This window comes from Candoia aspera, chromosome 1, assembly GCF_035149785.1.
Source record: "Candoia aspera isolate rCanAsp1 chromosome 1, rCanAsp1.hap2, whole genome shotgun sequence".
Classification (NCBI taxonomy): Eukaryota; Metazoa; Chordata; class Lepidosauria; order Squamata; family Boidae; genus Candoia; species Candoia aspera.
The window spans coordinates 331765683-331793633 of record NC_086153.1 but is presented as its reverse complement, the minus strand read 5'-3'; the positions used below and the strand labels follow the sequence as shown (position 1 = coordinate 331793633).

The 27951-nt window shown below is 41.5% G+C and overlaps 1 protein-coding gene across 2 annotated transcripts in view; it reads right to left on the bottom strand.

Moving 5' to 3' along the window:
- ARID3A (AT-rich interaction domain 3A) overlaps positions 1-27951 on the bottom strand; it is a 354333-nt gene that overhangs the window by 300179 nt on the left and 26203 nt on the right. For both annotated transcript variants that reach the window (XR_010066962.1, XM_063290744.1), the window contains exons 4-5: positions 9313-9385; positions 55-238 (exon numbers count right to left, since the gene is read on the bottom strand). Coding sequence is in view for 1 of the 2 variants with exons in the window: in XM_063290744.1 (XP_063146814.1) it covers positions 55-238; positions 9313-9385 (257 nt within the window). In the remaining variant the exon portion in view is untranslated. The remainder of the gene's footprint in view (positions 1-54; positions 239-9312; positions 9386-27951) is intronic.

Genomic DNA, 27951 nt, shown 5'->3' with positions numbered 1-27951 from the left:
CAATTCCAAGCCAGGTTGGGGAAAGCTCCTCCTGAACATACTTCTGTTACTTACTGAGTGCGCAGTGTAAAGGCGGCGCTGGTGATAGAGGTGGGCAAGTTCAGACCCTTCGTGATCTCCCTCCACAGCTTCTTGTTGATCACTTCCACCAAGCCTCCCTTCTCAGTCACCAGAACGTAGAGCATATAAAGATCCAACACCTGCTTGGCCATGATAGGGATTCGGTTCACAGGGGTCCCTGGAAACAAAGGAAAAAGTATTGGGCAAGGCAGCAGTCAACATGCTGGTTGGTTCAGGCTTCAGCCAGGATCCAGATTTTTATTTGTTAAAGTTTTCTCATGATAACAGCATTTGTGTACCATTTCTGCTTCTCTGACGTACTTCGTATGCAGTACTTAAGTTGGAAAAACACAGAAAATAACTCTGAAAGGTAAACCAATATTCTTACGTCCATATTGCAGCTTAGGGGAACGAAGAAGACATTAATGAAAGGCTACCAAGGCAACTTATAGCAGAGGTAAAATTCAAACCAGGGATTTCTTCTCTGGAATGCAACTCAGAAGTAGCTCCCTTAAGTTCGTGGAGGTTAAAACTGTGTCCATGTTAAACCAGGCAAAATTGCCATAATTGATGGCACAGGATTCAACCTTGTATCCTAGAGATAATGCAAAAGCCCTGTGGTGGTGAACACAATGCCCTGAAAGCCCTCCAGATACTTTTAATAAGATTTGCTTTTCCTAATGCATGTTGCTTAGAAACAGTGTCAGACAGGACAGGTAACCCTTCACAGATTCGCCCTCTGTTCCACTAACTTGGACTCCAATTCCAGTACAAGCCAGTAGCCTCAGAGACACCCAAGTATTTATAATACCAGACTTGCCTTGGAATGCAAAGAAATACATACTAAAAATAATGGGGGGGTGGGGAGAGGAAGGATTAGAAGGAAAGGATGTACTTTTAGCAGCCTGTACTTGCCTGCAATCTTGCAAACTATCTGCAATGGAGCTATTCACACTTTATTAATACTCCTTTCTAAAATAAAACAGATCTTACTGTCCATACCAAAGTAAATGCCACTCTCTTTTCTACAGCACATGTGGACCTCTGAGACACTTGGTTTGCCTTACACTATTTTGAAAAGGCTGTTTCATTTAAATCTGTCCTCAGCAACTGCTCACTAGAAACAGGACCTCCATTATCTCCATGTTTGGGATTTTTCTTGAAGCGTCAGCTAAGCTGAACAGCCTCCGTGTTCCCTATTGAGTTCAGTGCATTTATCAGCAGTACCTTTTGCATAGTCTGCATTTATTTAAGCCATAACAACAATAATTATTATTTTAAAAAGTGTACCAAGAAGGAACTCACATTGAGCAACAAACAGGAACAAGTGAACTCCACAGATTTCTGAAATTATGCAAGTTACAAAACTTGTTTCATGCCTTAAGGACCAGCATTGGCCTGGGGGGCTCTGAAGCCTTGCCAACAAACCTTGATATTACTCAACCCCTTCTTCTCCCTTCACCTTATCCACTCTTTCAAGCATCTATGAAACCCAGGCGCATGCATTTTTAAAATGGATGTGAAGTTTGTGGGGGAAACTAAAAGCTGAACCCTCATGTAACCTTTTCTAGTCAAGCTAACCCCATTTTGATGGACAAATTCCTATCCAATCAGTTTTGAATTACAGGCTGACTGTGCAGAATAGGAAGAGACAACTTTACATGGGTCCAGATGGTTTTCTGGTATCTTTGAGAGATTTTCTACCCAATTAGTGAGCCAGCAAAAACTCTAATCCAGCTCAGCAGCATGCAATATTTTGTGTAGTATGCCAAGGGCCATACTCCAAAAGAGAATGGGGCCAAGATCTGGTTGGGGGGGAAGGGCAGTGTGTTAAGGAATGAGATGGATGCTTAAATTCCTCTGAAGAGTAAGGCACTGATGTCGTCCTTGGAAGCACCTAGGCCATCAAAATGTGTGGCCTCAATAATTCTGACATGGGGGGAGTGGGATGCTGATAGGCCTCATGCTCTGAGGGTAGACAAACTGCTTGGATAGCTAAGATTCATCGACTTCTCTTTGGATTCTTGGTTACTGTGGCTTGCTAGGCCTCTAAGGACAACTGAAGTGAGGAATTTCTCACTAAAGGATGGAGATGCCCTATTTTAAAAGCATCAGCCATCACTATGTTTCAGAAAAGGCCAAATTTGGGTTCCAGGGCTTTGGAAAATGATCAACTTCATGCTCCCAGTGGTCATGCTAGAGCAGTGTTTCTCAACCTTGGCAACTTTAAGATACGTGGACTTCAACTTCCAGAATTCCCCAGCTTGCTACGGTTGAGAAACACTGTGCTAGAGGGATAATGGGAATTGTAATCTAATACATCCAGCAGGTACCAGATTGGAAATGACTACCTCTAAACAATTTCAGACCATGATATCTAAAAAAACCTGAGACCACAGTATGGTATATCTGGAGATCATCCTAGGTCCTTAACTCACCAGATAGGAGAAAGCCCAGCGCAGTGAAGTGGTTAAGCCATTAGACTGGAATTGGAGAAAGCCGGGTTCTTTCCCCATTCAGTCTCATGGGAGACTCTGGATCAGTCACCTATCCCACAGGAAGGTTGTCGTGATGATAAAATAAGAGGTCCTCTCCTTAAACTCTTGAGAAAAGGCAGGATACAAATGCAAAAATAAATGCCTGCAATTATAAAAGTGGGCCTGATCTTTAGGATTAAGAGGCTCTGCTCTCTTCCAAACCACCGAAGGCTGTGAAAATGGAAAGGATCAGTGACAAGGCTTTTTTTGTGATCCGTCTACATTTCTGGAAACCTACGCTGTGGGAAAAGAGCTGTTACCACTACCATCTCCAGCTGGCCTGTAAGATGTTAAAGATTTATTTATTCCAGCTTGCATTGGGAGGTTTCAACATACTGTGTTTTAAAACAAAGGCTCTGTTTATTGCTGCCATACTCTTTCTTTTTTTTAACAGGAAAAAGTATATAGAGTGCTTATTGTTTGCTGTTATTTATCAGCTTTATGGTGGCTTTGCTCAGCAAAGGGGACTTAGCTGAAAGGATTTTCTAAGGACATCAGCAGGATTGCAGTGTCCATCTCGAAATGGTAGGATTTCAAGAGTTTTAGGGATGTACCACATGGATCTGACAGACTATCCAAGAAGGACAGGCACAGCAGTATGGGGCCATAATGATGTGACCTGCATAAGCTGCTTGATTATTCAAAAAGGGGTGTGTGTGTGGCACAGGGGGTGCTGCTTCATGGACAGCAGAGAGGAGAAGACCCAGCACCCTCCCATGAGACAGGCAAAGCAAGAAAAGGTACAGAAGGCATAACCGTCTTTCAAAGCATTTTGTTCGCTTCTCATTCCCATCTCTTTCCCTTTTAATTGATTTCTCTTTTTATTGATTTATTGCCTCCTTAAAACGAAAAGGAACGATTTTGAACAAGGGAGAAAAAGGGAAGAAAAACACCTTATTGTGCAGCATACTTTTACTGCAGGAAGGCATGGCACATTTTCCGGGAGTAAATCTATTTGAGCCAGGACAGCTGGCTCAAATCCTAGGAGGCATTTCTGAGTGAAGGAATTTCCTTCCTACTTCAGTCTGCAGAATGGGACCAGCAGCAGGGTTCCCCTCCATGACTCCTGGGAAACACAAGGGCAGACAGAAATGCGGCCAGTGCCCCCTCACCATGAGAATTCTCCCATTTGCAAAAGGCACCCAAAATAAAAAGAGTTGCTTTTAAAGTTGATTCCTCCACCACCACACGCATATCAGCTTTCTAGAAAACTTCCCCAACTGGTTTTATGCTTGTTCTGCTACCACCACCTAGATTCACACTTGCTGATCACTCAGCTGGCCCTGCATGCTTATAGGCAGAAAAAGGCAAGATTTCACTGAAAAGGAAAACAGCTATGTAGAGCTCACTAAATTGAGCTGCTTGTGCAGGTGGAGAGAACTGTTTTATATTTTATACATTGCTTTCCTGCACAAAAATGAAGACAGTCACAAAGTGCAGGTCCCAACGTTAAAGACAATGGATGTAACTTTTCAGTATTCTGGTTCCAATATTATAATATATAATTTGTCTGGTTTGGGCTTGGTGTGTTGCATAAACCCAAACAGTTATAGTTCATTCACTAAAGCATGATTAAATAATGGCTTAATACCCAGGTTAACAAAACTCAGTTTGCTATCTTCATGTAACATGCTACAATTAAGCAAATTGATTTAAATGTGCCTTAATAGGATGGCCTTCCCTACAATAAGTAAATGGAGCTGAACAAACTAATAAGCATGCATGCATGCATTCATGCATTATTTATTTATTTAATGTAGTGTGTTTTGTGACCTTAGGCAATAGCTGGTGAAGGTGCTCCTATTTGTAAAAGCAACTTTTCTGTCATTGGGGTTATCTGGAGGAAGCAACCTTGGGGATGCTTAGTAGTCCAATGAGCCAGGATTTTCTGAGTTTGGTAGTTTCCCACTACGTTGGTCTATAATTTCAGTCATCTCCAGCCAGTATCTCCCTTGATGGATCACACCAAAGGAAATGGAAACTGGGGTCCGGTGCATCCAGAGGATGCTGTGATGAGGAAAGGTGGCCTAAGGCTTATGTCTAGGCTAGCACTGTGCTAAGTAACTGTTGTTTTTGTTTTGACCACTGTTTGTCAAACAACCCATAGTGGCTTGGCTCATACATCATGCTTTGCCATAAACCACAGTATACAAAACACAATGATTGCATTTATACCTATGACAAAACCAATCAAACTATCTTATGGCTTATGAACCCAGCTTACAACATCATCAATCTCCAGCTGAATCCCACTTCCATAGTGGATTTCGTATATTCAGTGAGGGCAAAGATACCTTCACTTAGAAATGGTTTTGATGGGGAAGTGGTTTATCAGCTGAATAAATACAGTTTATTTATCCTGTCCCACTAATACAGCTAAACTCTATGATGCAAGTTGCATGGATGAAAACTTCTCCTGCTTTGGGATTATGGGAGATGCTGGTACACAGAATGCCCAGATTTGCAGATACTTGTGGCCCACAAGCTGGCAAGTTGCAGCATTTGCTCTTGGGTAAATCAGGGCATTGGGTGCTCTGGAATCACCACAGTCATTCCCCTTCCTTCAGAAGGATTTAAACTGCAACACAGCTATATCCTCCAGGAATTCCAGCCATTTAGCTTAGTGCTCCCTTCCTGCTTCGAAAACATGCTGACAATTGCTCATGCAGCCGTTCTATGTGTCCCCCCACCCACCCCCGGGTGTGTCCCTCCCTTTCCCCATGAAACACAGCTCAGGACATACTAGGCCACATCGCCATTGTTTGCTGAGATGGCCTGCTGCTGGGTGGGCGAGCCCCTCAAAGGATATTAAGCCTCCAAAAAACATCCCTGCAATTTCCTTTCCCTGCTCTCCCACCCCCTTTTGTGACTTCTTACATTCCACACAAAGACACCCCCCCCCCACTTTCTCTGGGCTGGCCAAGGCCATCTGCTTCCCCCCATCCCAACCCGATTCCTTGACTTAGGGCAAATCTCCCCCCTCCCTGCCTTTGTCAACACACTGAGAATCCTTCTCCTGGCATTACCAGCTGCATTTTGTTGATCAGCTCATCTAGGATCTATTGGGTAACAGGAAAATACTGAGGCATTTTTGGGCTGGGATTACACACTATGCTTTGGCATAAGGCATTCTCTGCAAACCTAGCCATTATGGCTTATAAACCAAGGCTAATGGCCTACGTTATGCAAAGGAAGCTACCTATGGCTTGTTCAACAAGCATGGTTAGTGGGTTAGTACTGGATGGCTCAGATCCCTTTTTTCAAAGTCTATACAACCACCAAGGATCACACCATCAAATAGCTGACAGCAAATTACCGAATAATGGTGGCACAATAAAAAGTTTTTTAAAAATGAAATAGGTATGTTAAAGGCTTAACCCATCTATTTTACTACATCCCATCAACAGGGGAAAAATATCTAATTTCACCCTTTCCATTGATAATCCTGTTATGACCCCTGTAATCCTAATATGATTATGTGCCATTAAGTCAATGTTAACTCTTAGCATGTACAAAGATTTTCTATAAAGCAAATTTTAAAGAATGAGGCCCACAGCAGTAAAATAAATAAAGAACAGTTTGTTCCTGACTTAGCACAATGTCTGGATACAGCCCAATGGAGACTTTTTGTGGTATCACCAGCCTTCTCAGCCCTGAAATTCCCAGGCCATTATTTCACAATGGATGTTACAGTATGGAAGAGATTCTAGCAAGAAATGGGGAAGAAGCCTTGCTTTAAAACGATGCTCAGTTCCAACGGCTGCCCTGCCCAATCAGACCCTCTCCTCTTCCCCTGCCCACTCTGTTCTTGATCCAATTCTCTTGAGTCTTATCGGGTTCAAAGGCAAACAAGTTTAAAGAGTCCTATCATTTTACATGTTCTTAACACTAATAAGAATAATAACAGGTTTCTGTAATTGGAATACACATGTAGGCTATACTCATGACAACAACTAAGCGGTGGTGATGAAACAAGGAGGGAAGACCCAGTGAAGTCCCAGATTTGCTTCAGGCACACCTACAACACTGTACTACAACCAGGTGTTTTTCAACTCCCATTATCCCCTGCAGGCAAAGCCTTTAGGCCTGTGTTTCTCAACCTTGGCAACTTTAAGATGTGTGGACTTCAACTCCCAGAATTCCCCAGCCAGCCATGAAGTCCACACATCTTAAAGTTGCCAAGGTTGAGAAACACTGCTTTAGGCTATGCTGTCTAGCAATTCAGGGATCCAACACACCTGGAGGGCATCAATTTAGAGATTATTATTAGATTCCAATAATGGCATTTCCTTTACTACTGGCACTCACTTAGGAAACAATTTTCTCTCCAACTAACTACCTACCTCTACTCACATTTAACTTGAAAAACCAGAACTATACTTAGCATTAACATTTAAAATTCAACTTTCCACATCTGTGAGCAAAAAGCCCCTGCCTCTCTTGAATTCTGTCTTCTGTCTCACATGCCCAAGGGGCGCCTATCTTCCAATTAGTGCTGGAGCCAGCTGCAAGCCATTGCTGGCATTTATATTTTCAAAGGCACAGGGACCATTATGTCTTCCAGCATGCCTTGTTGCAACTAGAGACCTTTTCAAGATTAGGCCCAAACCTAATTTAATTAAGTCCGCAAAATGCTTCCTGTATCCTATCCCAAAGACTGTAACAAGCTGCAGACGAGGACTCTTTCCACTGGCCCTGCCACCTCCAATCGTCCCCTTCCTTTAACATGAGCCTGAAAATTGCTCATTATTTCTCGTCATGAAAACTTGCTCATTATTTTTGCAATCTTTCAAGGGCAGCATTCTCCAACTTGCTGCTCTCCAAACATCTTAGTTTACCACCTGACAGTATGGCCCTTAGATTTTAAAAGAGTCTCATATTGCTGTTTGGATCAAAATGCCTACTTGCAATTTCTGAATACTTTATGTCCATTCCTTGTTCCTTCCCACAAATTCTCCAATTACATCGCTTAGTGCCTATACGTAGGACGCAGCATGAAGAACCCACCTCGGCTACTCAGATTTTGCATTTTTGTATATCTAGCAATTTCAAGAACTTAATGCTGAATCAGACCTCCCAGTTTTGAAAACTGTTATTAAGGAGAAACAGAACATATTATAATAGCTTGTTTTTAAATCTACAAAAATGTAGAATGAGGTAATACTGTATCTTAATCATTCCCCCATAGCAGCACCTCACACTGAATGTTCCTTCTCTCTGTTCACCAATTTGGGGATCTCTTTAAATTCTTCATTTCGTCCACTAATCTAACCAGGTCCAAAACACTAAATTGGTGATTAGATGGTATGGTGAAGTTGCATTATTTCCATTTTAGAAAATATCAGAATTGACACACAAATCTGTTTCATGGTAAAATCCAGATTTTGGTCTGAAGTTTACGTGGAACAGTACTGACTGGACACCAGAATAATTACACCAGAATAATTACAGAATGTAATTACTGAATTTACACAGAATGCAAGTCTTTATTTACATAATAATTTTTATAAGCATGGTTTTAAATTAAATGCAGGAAGGAGGCAATGGCAAACCACTTCTGAAAAACCTTGCCAGGAAAACTGCAGGGACTTGTCCAGGCAGTATCTGAGAATCGGACATGACTGAACAGATTAAAAAAAAACTAAATGCAAGTCTTTATTTACACAACAATTTATACAAGCATGGTTTTAAATTAGTGGCCAAGAGTGCAACACCAAATGTTTTTCTGTAGCTGGGCATTCTTTCTACCAATAGCACAAATCCCAGCCTTTCTTAGGCTCTGTGTGATAGCAGTTCTCTACATTTCTGAGCAGTTTAAGTGTTTCTAAATATTCCATAATTCCTCACCAGCTGAGTGTGATCATTAGCATGAGCTCACTGTGCTGACAAAGACCACGGCCCGCACTTGTGCAAGGGAGGGGCCATTCAGACAACATGCTAAGCCAGTCCATTTAAATCCTGTTTGCTTTATGAACCTAGAATCTTGAAGAAAATGCAGGTAAGACAGAGGGAAAAACTGGGCCTGTTCTAGCCACACCATCTAAATTTTGATTTTGTTTCCCCACTGATTATACCCCCCAACCCCAGGCACCCTTGCAGGTACAGAGACAGGAAGAAATGGGGACAAAAAGAGAGGAATGCTAAGCCTTTCCCATTCAGCCCACAGCAGCTCTGACTGTAATTGAGCCACAAAAAAATTAAAAATTGAAACTTAAAAAAAAAAGCAAAAAACAGAAACCCTACCCATGTTGCCAGCCAACAAATATATGTTAAAGATGCTGCCCAAGAGGGCTGCTCCTGGAATAAATGGGGTGCAACTTGGCTTCCTCAATAGTCCAGTGCTGGATTGCCAGTCAGTTACTTAATTATCATGGTTCAGACGAGACTGGGCCAGCAGATGTTTGAAGGATAAATTTATTCATCCATCCGTCTGTGGTCAGTTCACTGCTCTTTTAACCTCAGTATTTTAACTAGCAGCAGGATCAAGAAGGTGGAGGCCATTCCCATCTCTTCTATCTGATCTTTTAAAACCAGGAATCTGGGGTTGGGGGAATCTTTTACATGCAAAGCTACTTTCCTCCCCCAATTCTACAAGAGTCATCCGATTATGGATGTGGGGGAATCTGCCACTTTCTTCTTCTCCCTACCTCTGAATTTAGCAAGAGCCCTAAAAGATAATCCATAGCATGGCCTGTAAATAGGAAAGAAAGCTCACCTCGTTTCTGCATAAAACTGAAGAGGTCATCCAGGAATTCCTTCCTTTTGGGATCGCCATCAAGTTCATATAACTGCAGAGATAGACGGGGAGAAAAGGAAAGAAAAAAATCAGTCAGGAAACAAAAATAGAACTGTTTCAGACAGTTTTCTCCAACTTCTCCAATATGCCTTCTATAGTGTGAACAACAAGCTCCATCATCACAGCACACTGAAGCTAGCACATAAACAGGGCACCCAGGGGTAAATCTGTTGTTAAGAGCACTTGCTATAATGCTGCGGGAATGAAAACTAACCACAGATTTGATTCTTCTTAAGAATCACAGCTTTCTTTGTGGGAAATAACCCCATTAAGTTCCTAGGTTTCTGTGTGCTTGTGTCCATGTACTGAGGGAGACAGGGTTTGTTTGTTTTTGTTTTTTTAAACAAGTCCTGCACTCCCTGGTTTGGCTCAGAGGTTGCCGCAATTTAGCTAAGCCTCAACTCCTACTCAACTCCTTTTTCTAATGAGACATTCTGCAGCTATTACAAACTGCAAGGTCAGCAATTTGCAACGGCATGAGCAGTGGAGTCACCAGGATAACAGCGGACAAACACACACGAGGCACCCAGCCAATTTTCTAACCACCCTCTTGTCTGCTTTCTAGGACCTCCTCCTCCTCTTTCCTCCCAGCCAACCAGCAAAGAGAAATCTGCTTTCTTTCAAGGGACAGCCAAGGGACAGAATAAACAGGTGCCACTTCGGCCTCTGTTTGGTCCATTTTGGATTTCTGGCCTACCTAGTTCTGTGAACCTCAGCACAGACTACCCACAGGGCCTCATATTTTCAAATATTAAAAATTCCAACAAATAAAAGACACCCCTCCCTGCCAATTAATCACAGAGTAGCTTGTTATTGTTTGATCAAAGCTACTATTAACTAACAGAAATGCCAGTCTAGATCAAGCTCTTTAGTTAAGAAATGGAAACTGCTGCAAGGGCTTGGGAATAAACAACTATCTCCAAGCATATTCCTTCTCTTTTATTTGCCATGGAAGGTATTAGCAATGTGATTATCTGTGGACAATAAAGCACTTGCAAGATTCCTAGATGGCACCTATGGCATCCCGAAATCAAAGATATTTTTAAATGTTGAAACACTTTATGGGATTGCAAATCTCACAAAATGTCACTATTCTTCCATGAGATCATGCAAAACTTCAGTAATCACACAGGATGGTATGACTAAAATCTCAAATGTTTGGCCATCCTGTATGATTTCATCTTTTAAAAATTATTTAAACATTTGTTTTGGCTTTCAGTAAGAAAAGGTTTGCCAGTCCTTTTGTTATAGCATAATGATACTCATGTCCCTGTAAAAATTAGGAAATGCAAAATAATTTGGTTGAGAAGCACATCTTAGAATAAAGAGCCAATCTTCTCTAAAGCACAAGGAGGAAAATGTTTCTTCAGCAAGAATGCTATCTTGGAATGTATACCAATTTTGAAAAAGGTTTTCATTCATATAGAGATTTATGTACATTTTATCTGAACTCATGCCACGTACAGATAATTTCTTATTTTAAAGTGCTAGCAAAAAAGTTCACCAAGATGAATTGGAAGGAAATGTAGATAATTTAAGAACTGAAGGAGCTTAATCAGATCATCTCTTCCCTTTGTCCCTTAATCCCACCCCCAGGTCCTGAAAATTGCAAAAAAAGAAGGCCCAGATTATTGCCCTATCCACTTTGGATGGGGATTGGGGGCCTGAAAAGGGAGGCTGGTGGTTCTATGAGACCACCATTCCACATTTTTTGCATTCCTGGTCTATTTTCTCCAGAGGTCTTGTTTACAATCCTGCATTCTCCCTAACTACCAAAAATGCTAAATATTAGATGGCTGGGGAAAATGTGATATGTAATCTGACAGATTCAGAGGAGGGCAAGATTGGAGGACACGTATTTAGGGTTTTAAAAAGTTTTTTTTCCCAATTCAAAATTTTCTGGAAAACCCACATCACAACGTAGGTGGGACAAACAAAAATAAAATATGTGTGTTTGTGTGTGTGTGCATGTGAGAGACAGAGATGCCAGCAATGAAAAAGCTGAATTTTAAAATGGCCCAGGCTAGACTGGAGGATCTGTGTCTTGGAATACATGGGAGGCAATGTCATACAGCTAAAGAAATAAACAAATTCTGGTTTTTTGCCCCGTGTATTAATTCCATCTGCTACGTTAGGAGTGTTGGAATTTTGCATCGCTGCAGGAATAGAACAAAAACAAAACAAAATGTCCTCTTGTTGGCTATTATAAGCCACTGTGAGTTTCTCAGTCTGTATCAGAGGCACCTTTCTTTGATAGTTTTCAAATGGAATGTGAAATTGAGAGAAAAGAAAAAAAATTGGACCACCTGCTAGCAAGAAAAAACATGAGTTCCATTACACACCAATTAAATTGGAAGACACTTTTCCTTTGCATAAGCTGAATGAGCAACTGCTTTGTCATCGGTATATCATGTAGATCCTTTGGTGCAACAATTCCCTTTGCATGCAGGAATGCTCTACCCCTGATGTGTAGAACATGTGTGCCCCACTGTTCTCAATTCCCAACTATTAATAGCCTTCAATCAGCAAGAATGTTCCTTGCTGGACCAGCTGCTGAGCTTAGATGGCCTCAACTTGTCCTCATCACGCCACTGCACATAAATTTTGACACAGCACATGGTTGTAGTCTTCAATGGGTCCAATCTGTAGTATCCTCCTCATCTGAAAAATTTAACTAGATAGTTTCACCAGAATGTATCAATGGAAAGATTCTGGGAGATGTGGAGAAAGACACTGAAAATACTTATTATAGTTGAACATATTGAGTTAAATGAACTTAAAACTAGTTCCAAAATGTAATAGGTTTCCACAATAACAGCAGCAATGATAAAACAAACTGGTTCAGCAAATAAAGCAACAGATAGCAGAGAAGTTATGTACTAAGCAAAATGGAAAATTTCCACCATCTGTAAAAACACAAAGCAAGAGCAGAGTACTAACACACACTGAGTTATGGAAATGAGATTTTCACAACTTGAATGCAAATATTTAGAAGGCCATCTCCCTTTCCTATCAACACAGCCCCTGTGGATGGGCAAATAGGAAGGCCTCTGCACTTTGCCTGAGACAAACCTGGGCCTAGATTTGGCAGCCCCTTGATACTATCCATTTAGGGCTTAAAAGAATAATCCCATTAACAATCAGAATTGTGCCTAGTAGTCCAGCATTCTCCAATATAGATTCCTGCAGGTATTCTAAATGATAAATCCCATCAAACTAAACCAAATGGGATTTGCATGCCCTCCAATACAATATAGGAGCCCCAACAATCCAAAGAGAAGCTTCATATTTCCAGCATCAGTGTATCTGAGATCACAATGGATCTTTGGCCACACTAGCCTGGGATTTGGGGACTGGCATTCCCAAATCCAGGGATTCTCAACCTTTCTTGCTCATGGCCCCCTTCTGAGCCTCATTTACCTCTGTGACCCCCCTCATAGTTGCTGTTAGCTGGAAAAAAAGGTAATTTACCATCTGCACTGTTTATTAATCTAAACTGTATCATAAAATGTGTGTGGTCCCCTAGAAATATGGTGTGGCCCCCTAGGAGATCATATGGCCCACACTGAGAACCACTGCCCTAGTCATCTGGAAAGTGCCAAGTTGAAGAAAAGCTGTGCTAGAGCATAAATCCTTTGGGATCACAGAAATCTTTCTGTCTTTTGCAACCTGATGCTATTCTGAAGTGTTCAAGTCAACTCCCATTGGCTGCTCTGACTAGGGGGTCTGGGAGTAGAAATTCAACACATCTGGAGGGTACCAGATTGGGAAAGAATGTGTGCCGTGCCTATCTCATGGAAATGAAGGGATATAAATGAGTGTGAGAGCGTGTGTGTACTGCAAGAACTGGGGCTGGATACAAAAGGCCCTTGCTTCCAGTCAATCCTCCACTGCACAGGAAAAAAGGAGTCTGTACATAACTCAGGAACACCTTAACACTGACATTAGTTCTACCCTGCAGTCCTAACTGTTATCAGACTGCAGAAGAGAGGAAGAAAGAGATGGGCCAATACCCATTCAATCTGGTTAAAAAAACAGTTTTTTTGGTTCTTCCTGTTCCAGAATTGGTTTCATTCCAACTAGCAATTTGTAAGAACTGTTTCCTGGGTGTGTTTGTGTGTGCTCTCTCTCTCTCCCCCCTCCCACTTGTTTGAGTCTTTGCTTTTCATGAATAACTGGACTCTTGAAACAAAAGGAAATTTGTCTGATACATGAATGTAAAAAAACAAACATGAAGAACACGTGGCTGATCATCAGGGGAAAAGCGCACAAACGCCTGCCTTTGAATGCCTGGACAGCTTGCTTTGCAAAGGAGGAAGATGACTGGAGGGGGAAGATGTGGCATTAAAGCCAACCAAAGGAGTTCTCTGTATAAAGAAAGTACGCATATATACAGGCAGAAAGTTCAGTGCGTGTGCGTGTGTGTGTGTGTGTGTGTGCGCGCACGCATGTGTGCACGCACACGCATATGTGAAAATGGATGAAAGCCAGAGTAGTCTAGTGGAGAAGATGCTGGACTAGCGGCAGGAGGCCCAGGTTCTAGCCCCTCTCGGCCGAGACGTTCATTGGGTAACTTTGGTATTGTCCCTCTCTCTGCCCAAGACTGAGAAGTTGAAAAAAATCAATGTAGATCACTAGATCAGCGTAGTAAATTACAGCCCATAATCTTCAATGAAGTGGATTGATTCAAACTGGTAATAAATAGTAATATGAAAATGGAAGCGGAACTGAAGGGAAATATGGGATCTATGGAGACAGCACATGATTAGGTCCCTGGCATGGCTGAAGGAATGTGAAATAGATTAGTGAATACGCTTTTGTTTAGTCCCCCAATCTACTAATAGCAAGAATTTGGCAGGGGCCCATTCAAGACTGCTTGGTACACAGATTATTTATGGGCCAGGCAATGTAAGTTTAAGAGTCTGAGGTGGGGAAGAAAGCCTGGGTTAAATCTCAGTATGGCTGTCAAGTTTGCCTGGGCCTACTTATTTTGCAGGGAGGTTGTGAGGTTGTAATGAGAGTGGGGCAGAGGCCTGTGCATGCTGCCTTTGATTAGTTTACAAATGTCTACAGAGTCATAGCTGAGAAATGAAGGGAATGTCTTCTCACGTTACACAGAAGCTAAATTATGCTCAGTGGAGAATCATCTAAAGCTTATCCTCCATGAAAGAGCCCATTGTGATACATGTGTTTACAAACATGCACTTACATGTGACAACGCACATACTTAAGATTTGTCTTCCCAACCTAGCATCTCCTAGATGTGCTCCCTTCATTTCCACCAGGTATTACGTTTGTTTTGATACTTTACTGCCCACAGATGGAAAATGCTGAATGATCATTCAGTAGAGAGCTGAAAATAAGGGTTTTGGTGGCAGCTGTTAAGAAAGTAATAAATTCTGAACACTCCAAGAGAGCAGCATCAGAGCACTGGAGCAAAAATGATATGCTTGGCTGTAGAAGGAATACAAGCAGGATGATGCCACAGCAGTACTGAGACTATAAGGCAATAAAATAAGCCACTATGCAAGGAGATGGGAGAGATCATATATCCAATCAGCCTTTTTTTTCCCACAGCCCTGTCCTGAGACAGTAGGGACACACTGCATGAAGAAGAGAGTAGATGGTATAATGACTGTACTTTAGCCCCACTATTGGGGGAGGGGGGTTCACCCTACCCAGGGCAATTATTCAAACATTTGACCGCCGCACCCAAATCTTCTTGGAGAAGGAGGTTCCCTTCTGCTACTCTGCAGGAATATCATAACTGTTCATAGGCCTTCTCCAAAAACAGCAACTCAAAGTCAGCATTGCCCAAAACATCCAAACAGCAATGCTTTTTCACTCACTGCTGTTTACTTTCAGAGCTATTAAGTGTAAAGAATTGGCTCCATTTTTGCTAGCAGTGGAACATCCCCTTCTCATATTTCAGAATGAGCCGCTGGCCCAAGCAGATACTCTAACTGAAAAAACAACAGCGCAGCAGCTCTTTAAGAGAAGCACCAAACAGGCTTTTCTGAAAAATCCAAACTGTCCTGATTACCAGGAAATACACTGAGACAATGACTTGGTCTCTAATATTTATTAGTAGTACTTAACAAGAATCCTAACAAACTGAGGAAGCGTGGGAAAACCCCGCCATATAAACCCCAAAGGTTAAGGCGGTCCCGATCTGTGTCTCTTTGAATGGCTGAACAGTTCCTCAGTGCTACGCATGCGCTTGACAGTCTGGGTGGGAGCCCCCTGCTCTCCATCCTTACTCATGACACAAACCCTCCAGTGAATAAAAGGCAGTGAGCCTCCCATCTCCTTTTTCCTGATGAGAAAAAAGCAGGACAGCAAGCAAAATTTGAGTATTTTAATTTGTTTCAGATTTAACAGCCCAGAGACTGCTCTAAGTACAAAGAGAAAAGAAGGTGAGATGAAAAGGCAACAAGAATAAAATCCATAATGTGGATATCACATCTTTCTTTGTACTACTAGTAACAGCCAACATATTCAAATATTTATTGCTCAAAAGCTCAGGTATCAGAAGGGAGGGCTGGGGAAAAAAGATCATAAAAATTGAGGAACTGAAAAACTATTTGTGTAGCAGGTTACATGTGAAACCAAGAAGCCCGTTAAGCTGCCATTTCAAGGGCTGCTTCCTGTTACGCCAGGGGACTGAAATGAGCAGGTGTGCCAGGTGCCCACCCCTTTATCTGGGGCAGATTTTTAAAATATCACCCCCGTCACCCCAACCATCAGGCTATGTTCACCATGCATACACATTTCAGAAAGCTCTGATGGAAAAAAGCCCATCCTGTTACAGCTAAACGGCCACTTAAAAGTCACCACTGACAGCACAAAGGGTCCTATCACAGCAGTAGCCTATCTGATCACTTGGAGGCTTGACTTCTGCAGGGCAGTGTGTGTAAGGGGCTGATCCCAGGGGCTGAATCTTCAACAACATGGATCATGGAAGCCTCACTTTGGGCTCCAAGGAACACAGGAATTGTTCCACTGCATTGTGGGAAAATCTTACAAGCTTATTTTTTAAAAATTCTTCAAAATTCATTGATGCTCCTTAACAATGAAATAGTTATTCATGTTCAAAGCTTCCCTATGCACTCCCAAGCTTAAGAATGTAAGAGCATCAACCCGTCTAGTCTTGGTCTCTGGTTTCTTAAAATAGCCAACTGGAAGTTTCTAAGACAGCGATGGACATTTCTGAGCTAGACTGCTTCTAAGCAAGGAGCTAAAAAGATAATACTGACATGCTTTTTTCCATGACTTTGTCCTTTCCACTTTTTAAAGGTAACAGCACATTTTATGTCAGTGAGTTTCATCAGCTGATTCACCGCTCGATGAAAGCATAGTGCCTTTTGTTTCCCTGAATAAATGACTTGGGCAAGGAGTTGGGAAAAAGATCAAATCTGCAGATGGCACAAGGACAGGAGGGACAAAAAACAGCTTGGAGGGCAGCATCAAGATTCAGAAGGATCTTGACAAGGCCAAACAATGGACAGAAATCAGCATTTCAACTGGGACAAATGCAGATTTCTACACTGGCTCCCCAAAATCAAAGGCATGAGTGTACAATGGAGGGGACCACGTTGGGCAGCTGTTCCTGTAAAAAGAATCTGGGTGTCTTGGCAGATCACAAGCTGAGCATGAACCAAGAGCGTGACATACTTACAACAAAAGCAAATGCAATCCTAAGCTGCATCAACAGAAGCTTAGTTTGTGCCCCAGTTTAGAAAGGGCCTTGACAAAGTATAGTGTGTCCAAAGGATAACAACCAAGCTAAATATATGAGAAGGAGCCTGAAAAACTTATGAAGAATGGTTGGAGGCACAGGGTATGCTTAGCCTGGGGAAGAGAAGCCCGTGGGGAGATATAAGACCTGTCCTTGTATCTGAAAGGCTGTCATGAAGAGGACAGGCCCGAATTCTTCAACTCATTCCAGAAGTTGGGACAGGAAACACTGAGCTTAAATCACAAGGAAATAAAATTCAGTCAGATATCAGGAAAACATTCCTAATTGTAAGAACTGTCCAACAATGGAATAGACTGTGTTGAGAAGTGGCTAAGTGGAGGCTAGATGCCATTTGTCAAGGATGCTGCATAGTGGTGGATTCCTGCACTGGGAAGGGGGTTGGATTAAATGATCCCAAAGATCCTTTCAACCTTTACCTTGTATGATTCTATGAAACCCGTTAGCAATTCGTTTCACTAGGAGACCATAAAGAGTTTCAGTATTATGCAAAAGATTTTTGTCCATTCATCTCTCCATCTCTCTCTCTCTCTATTAGTTACTTTTAAAACCAACCCTGAAGCCTTTATTTAAAAAAATGTATACACCACTCCCATTTGTGGCTCTAGGCAACTTATAAATATTCGAAACAATAAAATAAATTTCCTCACAGGGCAAGGTCCTAATCCCCTGGTTGTTTTGCAACAATTTCCAAAGAGACAATTGTGTTATTCTATTGCAGCAAAATCAGATGGATTCTTTAGACACTAACACATTTATTAATTTTCACTGTCCTTTTCTGCACTCCCCTCCCCAAACTCTCCAATACCTTTTTTTGAGATAGTCTTCCAAATGAGGTTATAGCCTAGATTTGAATTTTGAAAACGCATTTGGGTTCTGGCCATTTCATCCCTGAATGCTTTTCTCATGATCCCTTGGGTAGAATTTCCTCTTTGCACCACTACCTCTGGGCAATCAATCTGTCTCTGAAATGGGTGACAACTTTTTGGGAAGCCTATGTACTCCCACCCCACTATTATTGCCCAGTACTATTTCCCAAATGCAATTTGTAATTCTGGTTTCGACCTCTAAAATCCCAGTTAGCCAAAGCTTGTCCTCATTATGAGAAATTATGCTCTTTACTAATGTTCCAAGTCACTGAAGTAACCACATGGCTGGGAAATAATAATAGTAATAATAGGAGGAGGAGGATTTTTATTAAGAAAAATCCCAACTGCTGCCCAACTCTCAACAACTCTGGGCAGCTCACAGTAGGATTTGACTTTTTTCAGTTAAATTTTAAACAGCCTTCCCTAGTCTGGGGTCTTTTATGTGTGTTAGACTACAATTCTCACCATGACCACTGACTATGTTTGTTTATGTATTTATTTATATTTCAAATTTCTATCATCATCCATCTCCCCCAAAGGGGGACTCTGGGCGGTTTACAACACAATAAACAAATTAAAACCATAAAACATAGATTAAAATACAGACTATCATTATAAATAGATAAATATAAGATCCTTGTGGTGAAAAGCTCTCATTCAATGGGGAGGGCACTATGGCACCAACCATCTCCAGGAAGAGCTGTTGCCCTTCTCATCCCAAGCAAGGCGGCAGAACCAGGTTTTTAAATTCTTCCAGAAATTTAAATTTAATTTTAATGTTGATGTGAAAGGTAACCTAACCTATTGGAGGACATCAAGTTGGAGCCAGGCTCTCTGCTAGACTAAGCAGGGCAATGAATAGACTCCGCTGTGATGAAGGCAGATCTTATTATTAATTATGGCCTGCCTTTACAGGGTTGCTATCCATTTATTTATTATGTTTTCATCCTACCCTTCCCAAGAAATTTAGGGCAAAAAACAAGGATTTCCTTCATATTTCATCATCATGCCTCTGCGACATAAAAACTAATTGTCTCTAATTCTCCCAGTTTGTTTCTTAGCTGAGCAGCATATTTAACCAAGATCTCTCAAAACAGAGTTTGTTCATGTGACACAGAGAGCCATAATTACTGTTAAGCATGGTTTAGAGGCGTTCCCACTGAATGCACCCCAGATAGCACACCAAATCATACTCAACACTTTTCTAGTCTCCCTCTCTTTTGCAGAATATTCCAACAGGTCAGCAATACATCAGCCAACCCCTCCTTTTGTTTTTTTTTAAATAAAGCCACAATGGCCTGATCAGATTTGTTTTTGAAAAATATCCCTCCTGTAGGGAATGAAAAACGAAATTAAGAACAGCAGAGGTGTTGCTACTACAGCAACTCCTTTCTGAGGCTGGTCCCTCACATCATGTCTTTTTCCTGGAGGACTAATGGCTGCTTATGTTTATAAACAAACCATTAGTCTACAGCAGGGTTTATCAACCAGGGTTCTGTAGCACCCTAGGGTTCTATGAGAGGTCACTAGGGGTTCTCTGGGAGATCACGATTTATTTAAAAAATTATTTCAGTTTTGGGCAACTTCACATTAAAGAGGTATGTTTTGTTCTTTATTTTTAGTTTAAGATCACCGTTAATGCATATATACAGGCCTACACTGTATGTATGAAACGATTATACTAATTTTGTACTTCTGGCCTATACTTGAGCCTAAATGTGCAGGGGTTCCCTCAGGCCTGAAAAATATTTCAAGGGTTCCTCCAGGGTCAAAAGGTTGAGAAAGGCTGGTCTAGATTCAGACAACACACTCAACTGTGATTAAGATACATTTATTTGTCCGACTATAGGTACAAATTGTAGTTAAGGTACTCCCCTTCTTTGATCATCACTTAACTCCAGGTCCATGGCACAATCACAGTAGGCCTTAACCATGCCATGTTTAGCGTGCTGTCTGACAGATATTTTATACTGTGCCACTGCATTGGTATTATCAATGTGACAGCTGAAAAACCCTGAATGCTTCGAAGTGCATAGCTACATATATACCATCAAAAGATTCCCTTTTAGGAGTAAGCAAAGCTATAGCACAGGAAAAAATAAGTAATAGTAATAAGAAATTATTACTGAAGAAATTAAAGTCAGGAGAAAGGAGCAAAGCAAATGAAATTAACTGCATCTAGTCCACATCCACACAAATCATCCTTGTTTCCACTGTGTTTGTACACCATTTCATACATTGCTTTCCAGTGAAAAAATGTGAAAAAGTCTTCTTTTAAAAAGTATGATTAAATCAATATTCACTTGAAAGTGCCATGTGAACGTTAAGGGAAAAAATCATACTTTTTTTCTTTTCAAAAAAGGACTGTTCACATCTTGTTCAAAAATGACTAGAATAGTAATGGCAGAGAATGTAATATGACCTTTACTAGCTTAATAGATTTTGCTTAGCACGGTGTTTACTACTACTCCTGTCCTTTTGAAGATATGCACATTTCCAAACTTAGACAAGCACTGTAATGAGTTCTTTCAGACCAGACTGTTGAGAAATCGTTAGTCTACTTCATTGTAGCTGCAATGGCTCAGAAATTTAAAGAATGCTGGAGAAAGTAGCTCTCTAAAGAAAATACAAACTCAGTTCTCTTTTTTCTCTTCCCCGTCCATTAGCCCCAATGATTAGAGAACCACTAAATCCTGTTTTGGCCCCATTTCCTATCATGGACTATTTCTCCCAGAAGAATTCTACAGACTGGTTTTCGCATCTGTTTAGGACCAATAGATACGCAGTTCACCAACTAAAATTTGCTAACAGAAAATACAATATATGTGTGTATATCCAGAGTTCCAGGTTTCTGTTAAAAAGGTAGCCTCCTTGATTTCTCATTATTTCATGGACACATCCATATAGTTATCATAGCAACAATAAGGAAGTGATTTACCACTGCTTTCTTTTGTTTTCTTTATTTTTGTTTTCCCTTCTCAGTTGAGCCTAGCCCTTATTATAATTCCAAGTGGTCTCCCATCCAAGTATTAACCAGCTCTGATCCTGCTTGGCCTTTCAAGATCAACCGATACCAGCCCATTTAAAAAACATTGGCCCATTTTTGCTTATGGACTGATTTATATCCACCATAGGTTGATACCCAACAGGGGATGTAAATTCAGTTTTAAATCCAGAATTGCATAGCAAAATATTGGGGAAGCATCGACCAAGGATGTAAATTTAATCAGTTTACTTAAAAAATTACATTTACTTTAAAAATTACTTTAAAAATGTAAATTGAACAAATTTTTCCAACATCTCTGTTTGGCTTCTCTCCCTCCATTTTCTCTTCCCTGTTTTATATACTCATCCCATATTTTAATTTCCTTTGCCAGCAAGAAACCTCTCCAGCTCCATATTATCTTCTTTGCTAAATTCTTTCTTAAACTATATGACTGGGCAGAAAAAAAGGAGAATGTCAGGAAACAAACAGAATCCAATATCTAACCAGCTTAGCTAGAACTTCACATCCAGTTTTGTCATCCTTGCCATCTTTACTCTTCATTTTCATCTCTTGTTGTTTTTCTTGTTTTTAATGTTATAAACAAATTGTAAACTGCCCAGAATTGAGTGGCATATAAATTTAATATATGATTGTTGCTATTATTATTATTACTATTATTATTACTACTAGTAGTAGTACTACTACTGTTACTACTAGACTAGAGGGTAGGTTTAGGAATGGCCAGCAAGAAAGCAGCACGATTTCACACAATACAGATGTCAGTTTTGAATTCATTGGGTACTTGGAACAGAGAAAGTTCAAAATTCACAAGATAAGAGGCCTCTCAAGGGTGTTTTCTGGAAATATTAAAATATGCTTCCAGCAGAGAAGGATGGAAACTTTAAGTATGAACCCAATCTCCTGGGAATTTTAATTCCAGAACATCTGAAGAGCCCTAGTTTGGGTGGGGTACAAGGCACAATGTCAAATCAGGGAGCATTTTCAATTCACATCCTGATGGCATTCGGCTGTCCTCATATGGGAGGAGAATGTTAGACTAGCCGGTCCAATGCAGCTTCAGAGTATTCCAAACAATACCACAGGAAGCAGTAGAGCTTCCATATATAGAGGCAATGCACCTCTGACTGCTAGTCAATGAAAATATATCTCAAGGTTACCCTTCTTTTTCAAAACCTCCTGATAGCCTTCCAAGTAAACTGCTGCCTGGCAAAGGCCTTGGACCAAAGATCTCACAATTTCCAGACATTATGGCCAATGGTTATCCTCTGTAAATTCATGGAGACAGATCTATCAAGGGTTGTTAGTCTTGAAAATCTGATGGTTCCAAATCTCAGATTCAGATGGAGACACCACCAGGCACATGTCTCCATCACCAGCCTGGGAGCACTCCAGAGGCAGACAATTGGCCATTATGGCAAACAAACTGCTGAGCTAGGATGGCCCTTGGCCTGACTCAGAAGGAATAGTCTCAAGGTCATTATGTTCAGGCCTTGCAGGGATGGGTTGGGAGCTGTAATCCAAAATATCTGGAAGGCTGGTCAAATTAGGGATGCCTATTCTAGGTATTGATAAAAGGCAGTCATTCACACACAAACCAAAAATGGCTTTCCCACTGGAAAGAAGCTGTTTGTAGGATGCCAGTGATACAAGGCAACCTGAGTCCTTCCAGCAGCAGGTGACTCTCACCTCTTCCATTTTAGACAGCCTTCCCTGGAGACAGGAAATACTTTAAAAGGGGAAAAATGCCAAAGCTCATTCTCACAAATCAGGTTCTAGGGAAAAAAAGAGCCACAGAAGGCTTCTCCTTTTCAACAGTCCTCCGAGATGACCCGGGCTTTTAAGATAGAGTGTGCTGAGCAGGCCCTTGAGTTGGGAGGAGGGTTGAGTGGGAGGGGATGTATTTATCAGCCCCTATCAGGCCTCAGTGCCACCAGGCCTGATGCTGGGAAACCATCAGGATAGCAATAACTGAAGATACTAAAGTTTTTAAAACTGAGTAATGAATAGGGAAAGGGAAGCTGTTCCTCTGCCTGTCAAAAAAAAAAAAAAAAGCCTGAGGAAGAAGAAAAGGTCACTAGCGCAGGAAGGCAGTTGAAATGATAATGTAATTCTTTTGAAAAGAGAGGACAAGGAATTTTAGATGAGCGCTCTCTGCTTAAATGAAAAACAGTTCTTTAAAAATGACTTCGCAGAACTCTGGTAGGTAATCAGTTGTCAGCCTGGTGAAGCAGGAAACAAAGCCAACCCTCCTATTCCTAAATCCTACTCCTGTCTGGACTACAACTCCAATCAAACCGCTGCCTACAGGGCCAAAAGCTGCGCTGGCCAGAGAACATGAGTTTTGAAGCCCAAGGAAAGGGTAGACAGCCATCTGCTGGATCTGCTTTACTTTGGGTTCCTCCACTGGTCCCTTCCCCAACTCCAATGAAGGGTCAGGCAACCTCACTTTAGAAGATCTGCTGAGTCCCATGGCTGCTGATGCCCTTCCCTCTCTATATGCACATCCTCTGAGCTAGCAACGTTGGGTGGCTTCAGGGGGCCCGTGGGATGTTTGAATGCCAACAGTGACTAAGGACTTTGAATGAGAGAATATTAAAACAATTCCTGGCCCCAGGAAACTTTCTCCTGTGTTTAAGGTTTGCTTTCAGTTGTGGAATCACACACTCTAAGAATGCTGAGTGAAAATAACACTATGCCAACTGTATCAATAGTCAGATCCACAGATTTCAGAAAGCTAGTATGGTTTGTTTGGTTTTGACTTACCATGTAATATGAAAGAAATTATGGATGTAAACCATGATTTATGGCAATATGTTGTGTGAACCCACATGCAATTTAGTCTGTAAACAAGAGTTAAAGAAACCATATGTGAACCCAGCCAATATGTCAAACTATGGTTCCTAAATTGCTTAAAACAGCAGTTTACAGACCAACAAGCAAGTTGAAAACAAATACCAAGGCTTATAAATGTGGGCTCCACACTAAATCATATGCACATTAATATGCACATATATTGGAACTGTGGAGAAATTGCTCCATTTAGAAATCCAGAAGAAGGGCTTGCATTTGTTTAGTGCCCAAATGTATATAATGCTTTCACAAATACACTGGAGAAAGCCTCTCCACTCCGGAGTTTGCAATACAGGAGAAGACAATCAATGGCCTTCCCCAGTCTAATGGCCTCAAGCGTGATGTGGGACTAAAATTCCCAGCTGTTGGCCATGCTAATTTGAAATTCTGAGAGTGGAAACCAAACACATCTGAACATATTTGGAAAGTTTCATGCGAGGGAAGGAAAGATGATAGAAACAGAAATTGGAAGGAGAGCTGAAACCATCTATACCAGCAAAAAGGAACAACCAGCCAACTGTCCCCAGAAAGTAAGCAGAACGGAATATGGTTTCTTAGGAAGAGGTTCCAGAAATACCAGAAACACAATTTGCTTTTCACAGAGCATCTGCTACTCTCTCCCCAGCTGCTTGATAGATCCTTTACAAAACATCAGGAAAGGTGGCAATGCAATGGAGTAATACAGCTGCCATGAAGATGGCGGTTTCCATGGCAGCAGGCACACATCACTACTGAAGTGACACGCTATATTGGAAATCCCACCAGATTCCTCTCTCTTCCTCCAGATGCAAGAGGTCCCTGGACAGCATGGGGTAGGGGAGAGACATTGGGAAGAGGAATTGTATCAGGCCCCAAAAGTATCGATCATGTGATCACTAGTTGATCACCAGTAAGAAAGGGGAGATGAGAAGTGCAAAACATGGGACCACAATATGCAAAGAAATGGAGTAAGTTGCTGTTTTCTTGGAGTCCATGAAACACACACACATCTTCACCCACACTTACTAGCTAGCGTAGCTTTCTCCAGCCTAGTATACTCCAGATGTGTTTGGACTGCTAAACCTAAGATCCAACTGGAATAAGAATTAGAATGGAGGAGCCCTAGCCTAGCAGCAGCTCAGGTTCACTAATTCTCCCTTCTGTCTGACGACAAAGCAGTGTGGCTCTAAGAAATCCAATTCTGCTAAGATCTTATTTACATATCAAGTTTTGAAAATTAAAAAAAGGATAGATTCTACACACCTGCTGTGAAAGGCCTCTTGAGTACATTTTGCACATGACAAACCTAAAGCTCAGGTCTCCCAATTTTTCAAAGCATACCCGAACATAAAAAGCTGGCTCAGATGGAATCCAACCACTTATTTATTTATGGATGGATGGGTGATCCATTAAGGGTAGCATTACTACTGGAACTAGCATTCCAACCTGGAATTTTTGAACTTGAAGGAAGTGCTTTTCTATAAAGCTGATGCCCCTTATCCCTTCAAATATTTTCTGCAGGAGTATAAAACTGAAACACCCTACCTTTGAAGCATGAAAGAAAAGTTCCCTGCATTTTGGGGACAGCCACCCCTCTAAACCGAGGTTTCTGCAGAAAGAAACAATAGGCTACACCATTCTAAGGACAAGTAAACTTGCTGACGATATGCACAGAGAAGGGTTTCACCGACACTGCACAAATATGTTCAAAGCAAGATCAGAGCAATAAATCAAAAGAATTAAGCAAGCACCCCACTTAATAGGTGGATGCTTCGGGCTTACAGTTGCTTTGTGTAATCCATTTACTTCTCAAGAGACACAAGCAGTTATTCCATGGCACACAGGATAACAGATGTATAGATCCTGCTCCCTTCTCTTGTTCCAAGGGGAGAAGAAAATACAAGCAACCTGTGTTTTTGACCCATTGCCAGACGAACTATCTCCGTGACCTGTATCTATTGGGAAAGCAGGAATGAAATGCGCGTATACAACTTTTTTTAAAAAAAAAATATTTTTATTTCTGAAAACCCATTTCTGAGCAATACTCCCATGTTGGGACAGCAAAATCCATTGATCAGTTTTTCTCCCTTCTCCCTTCCAGAAGAATTCAAGGGGTGGGGGAGAAAATTTGATAAATTTTCTCCATGCTATGCCTTCATTTAAAAAAAAAAAAAGCCTCTCTCAAACCTAAAAAGCCCCCAAAGCACAAAGTCCACTTCTCATGTTACAGCAGGTAAGATTCCCAACAGACCTAAGATTCACTTCTATGTTTTTCATCCCATAACCTTTTAACTAACATGCATTTCTTTTGCACAGAAGCAAGTTCAGTAATCTGCAAAGTACCACAAAGGAACAGCAACATTTCCATGGCTGCATCACTCGCATGCATCCACCTGGACAGACTTTTTTTTGGTGGGGGGAGAGAGACACCCATATACAGAATGCATCAGCTTCGGTTATATTTCAGCGAAGTCATGACGACTGGCTTTGTAACTGGTCAAGAATGGCAACTTCAGAACTGTACAGGTAGTCCTCAGATTATGACCATTCATTCAGCAACCGTTCAAAGTTACAACAGCACTGAATGTGGGGACTTACAACAGCTCCTTGGAATTCCGGCCGTTGCAGCATCCCCACGGCCACATGATCACAATCTGGGTGCTCGGTGCCCAGCTCGCAATTACGATGTTGCAGTGAGCCTCAGTCAGGTGATTGCAATTTCCGACATTCCCTGCCAGCTTCCCACAAACAAAGTCAATGGGGAAGCTGGCAGGAAATTGGAAGTTGCAATCATGTGAGGTCCTCACTTAACAACCCGCATGGTCCTTGTTTAACAACAGCAAATGGGACTGCTGGAATTGCTGTCATTAAGTGATGCAGTCACGTGACATCGTGCTTTATGACTGCATCACTTAGTGACAGAGTTCCCAGTCCCAATTGCCGTCATAGCCTGAGAACTACCTGTACTGCATCAGACCTCCTCGCTTGTTTAATCAATCTGCAATAGCCTACACCAGCTGCATTTGCAAGGCCATCCTTCACAAATTAAGATAATCCTGTATTTTGGACCAGGGGTGCAAATGTACAAGGCAAGCTTTTAAAACTTACACAGGACTCTTCCTCATGCTGGATTTTTACACATAAAAGAGGAACCCCCCCCCATGTTGGATCTCTCCAGCCTTCAGATATTTAGAAATTATACATCCCTTTCATTGAAGCATTTTATTTATGACAGCCCATCTAAATTCATGCTGCATCCTCACTTGTTAGTTGGAACTTCCCAGAAAGTAACTTGCCTTCAAAAGCATCCTAGCAGGCACTTATAAACTGGGTTAGAAGAGGAGCAACCTTGGCTGCTCCAAGGAATATCCCCTGCATCTCTTAATCAAAGATAGACTGCATTTTTATCTGGAGGTTCCATTAGCAATTGTAGCTTCTAGTAATCAATCAATACATCTTCCATGATAGTTTTCCCCAGCCTGGCACCAGCAGCACATTTATTACCTGTCCAACCCAGATTACAGGACTTGCAGTCCTCATTTGAGTAGTGCCAATTTGAGGAAGTTGGCCTTTGACCATTTTTTTCCAAGCCACCTAAGCTAATGCCAACACTATCTTCAGAGGGCAAGGGAGCCAACTATAGGTAATAGCCCTTTTGTCTGAATCTATCAGAACCAAAATTCTCTCTTTTAAAGCCGGAATGGAGGTAGATACCACTCACTCCAACCCTTGTCAAACAGCTGCAGGCTGTGAGGGAGAGATTATCTGCTCAACCAGCTAATGTAGTGAAAGCTCTGATCAATATTTTAAAAGAAAGTAAATTGACCCTCCTCCAGTCATTAAGAGATGCACACAATCCGTCTCTCCCAAGGACTAAACAAACAGCTTGCATCCGCTGAGCTCAGGCATTGTTCCTTCCCTTCCCCCTTCTTCTCCAGACATGCCAAGTTTTGCTTTTCTATGAAGAAATCTTAAGTTCTAGAACCAGAAAAGCAGCTGTTTAATACCTGTTTAAGGAGGCTGGTTCATAGCCTCTCTCAAGCATGAGGACAAGGCCATGAATTCAGAGCTTGCCTTGAAAAATTCTCAGTGAGGCA